The 1,632-nt window shown below is 68.3% G+C and overlaps 1 protein-coding gene across 1 annotated transcript in view; it reads right to left on the reverse strand.

Moving 5' to 3' along the window:
* MNEG_0841 (component of oligomeric golgi complex 4) overlaps positions 1-1,632 on the reverse strand; it is a gene marked incomplete at both ends in the record, with an annotated part of 8,550 nt that overhangs the window by 1,852 nt on the left and 5,066 nt on the right. Inside the window, 4 exons of the mRNA XM_014050668.1 lie at positions 8-169; positions 439-522; positions 964-1,083; positions 1,437-1,613. Of these exons, the coding sequence (XP_013906122.1) occupies positions 8-169; positions 439-522; positions 964-1,083; positions 1,437-1,613 (543 nt within the window). The remainder of the gene's footprint in view (positions 1-7; positions 170-438; positions 523-963; positions 1,084-1,436; positions 1,614-1,632) is intronic.

Genomic DNA, 1,632 nt, shown 5'->3' on the forward strand with positions numbered 1-1,632 from the left:
CCGCCACAAAGTCGACACCGGCGGGCCCCTTGGCTGCCGCGCCGCGGCCGCCCGGCGCCGCCGGCGCCGCGCCTGTGCCGTCGAGGGCGTCGCAGAGCGCCGTGTACAGGTCCCGCGCTTTGCCGCCCACCACCAGGCGCACATATGACAGGTAGCGCGCCAGGCCGACCTGGAGTCAAGGTGTGCACATTCGTTGGCGTCGAAGCCCGTCTCTCAGCAGAGGGAGTGGATGTGTGTTTGCAGTGTCCGACATGCAGCGCTGTATGCAAAGGCATGTTGAGATTGTGCACGAACAATGTGCTGAGGGGAGGCCAGATCGAGCAGAGATGCGGCCAAGCAAGTCCCCTGCCCTCTCAGCCCCGACCCCAGGTTGCGTCGCCCGTGGCGGCGCGCCTGCGGGGTGCCCAGCGGCTTGTGCAACTTGACGAAGCGCATCACGGCGCCGTGGTCTCGCGCCGCCACCGCCTCCTCGAGCCGCGCCGCCACGACACCCTCCAGCTGGGACTTGGCGCCCAGCAGCAGCTTTGGGGGGCAGCAGGAGGCGTGTGAGCGCAGGAAAGCGTTGATGCCAGAATAAGAGAGGGCGCTCAGGCCAACCCCGGCGCGTGGACGATGGCGGCTGCTAGAAGCAGCAGCAGGGAAGGGCCCCGTGCGCTGCATGAGCCGGGCCTAGTGTTTGGCACACAAAGGGTCCGCAGGCCCAGGGAGCCGCCACGCCCCGCGCCGCTGCACCACACCCCAAGGAACGCCCGGATTCGCCACCTCTGCCTTCGTCCAACCAGCACCTGCCTTGTCCCCACCGTGCCGCTGCTTTAAGGGCCGCACCATCCGCCTCACAGCGCCAAGCCGCACCCACTGAGAGACGCTCCCCTCTTTGACAGGCAAGCAGCCCTCAGCTCCCCCTGCCACATATTACGAAAAAGCCCCAAAAAGCCCCACACTCCACCAGCGCCCCCTCCACACCTGGCGCTGCTCCTCAACCTGCCCAGTGTCGTCCGAAAGCGCCCCCGCGGCCCCCGCCAGCCGCCGCTCAAGCTCCAGGAACGTGGCGATGAACCCGGCCGCCGCCTCAAAGTCGCCCGCCTGCAGAGTGGCCGTGGCGCGATATTATCGCTGTTTTCTTGTGCTGAATTATGAGTGGTGGCCTGCCCAGCGTCCAAGCCACCCCTGAGGCCCCACAGCCGCTGCATGCGCCCACATGAGCCCTTCTGCTGCGCCGTCTGGAAGGGCCGGCACGCTCACCGCACGCGCTGCTGCGGCGTGCCAGTTTGAACCCTGAGCAGGGCAATAGCCCCAGTTTCCCAGCCCCACCCAGCTCCACACATTGGCCCCTCCACCCTTATGGCCCCCAACCCCCACCCCACACACGCCCACGCACAACACCACGAACTGCATCTCCACATTTGTGTCCCACGCGCCTGCATTGCGCCCTGCACGCCGCTGACGCAGCTGGTGCGGTCGAGGATGAGGTCAACCAGCGCCAGCGCCTCGCGCACGCGCGTCTGCACGGCGTCCAGCCGCCGCACGCGGCCGCCGATGCGGTCCGCTAGCTGTGCGGTGGCCTGGACGCTGCCGAGCAGCTGCTCGGAGTCGGCGCGGACGAGCTCGAGCGTCTGGTTGCGGCGCGGGGGG

Source organism: Monoraphidium neglectum, assembly GCF_000611645.1.
Source record: "Monoraphidium neglectum strain SAG 48.87 unplaced genomic scaffold scaffold00075, whole genome shotgun sequence".
Classification (NCBI taxonomy): domain Eukaryota; kingdom Viridiplantae; phylum Chlorophyta; class Chlorophyceae; order Sphaeropleales; family Selenastraceae; genus Monoraphidium; species Monoraphidium neglectum.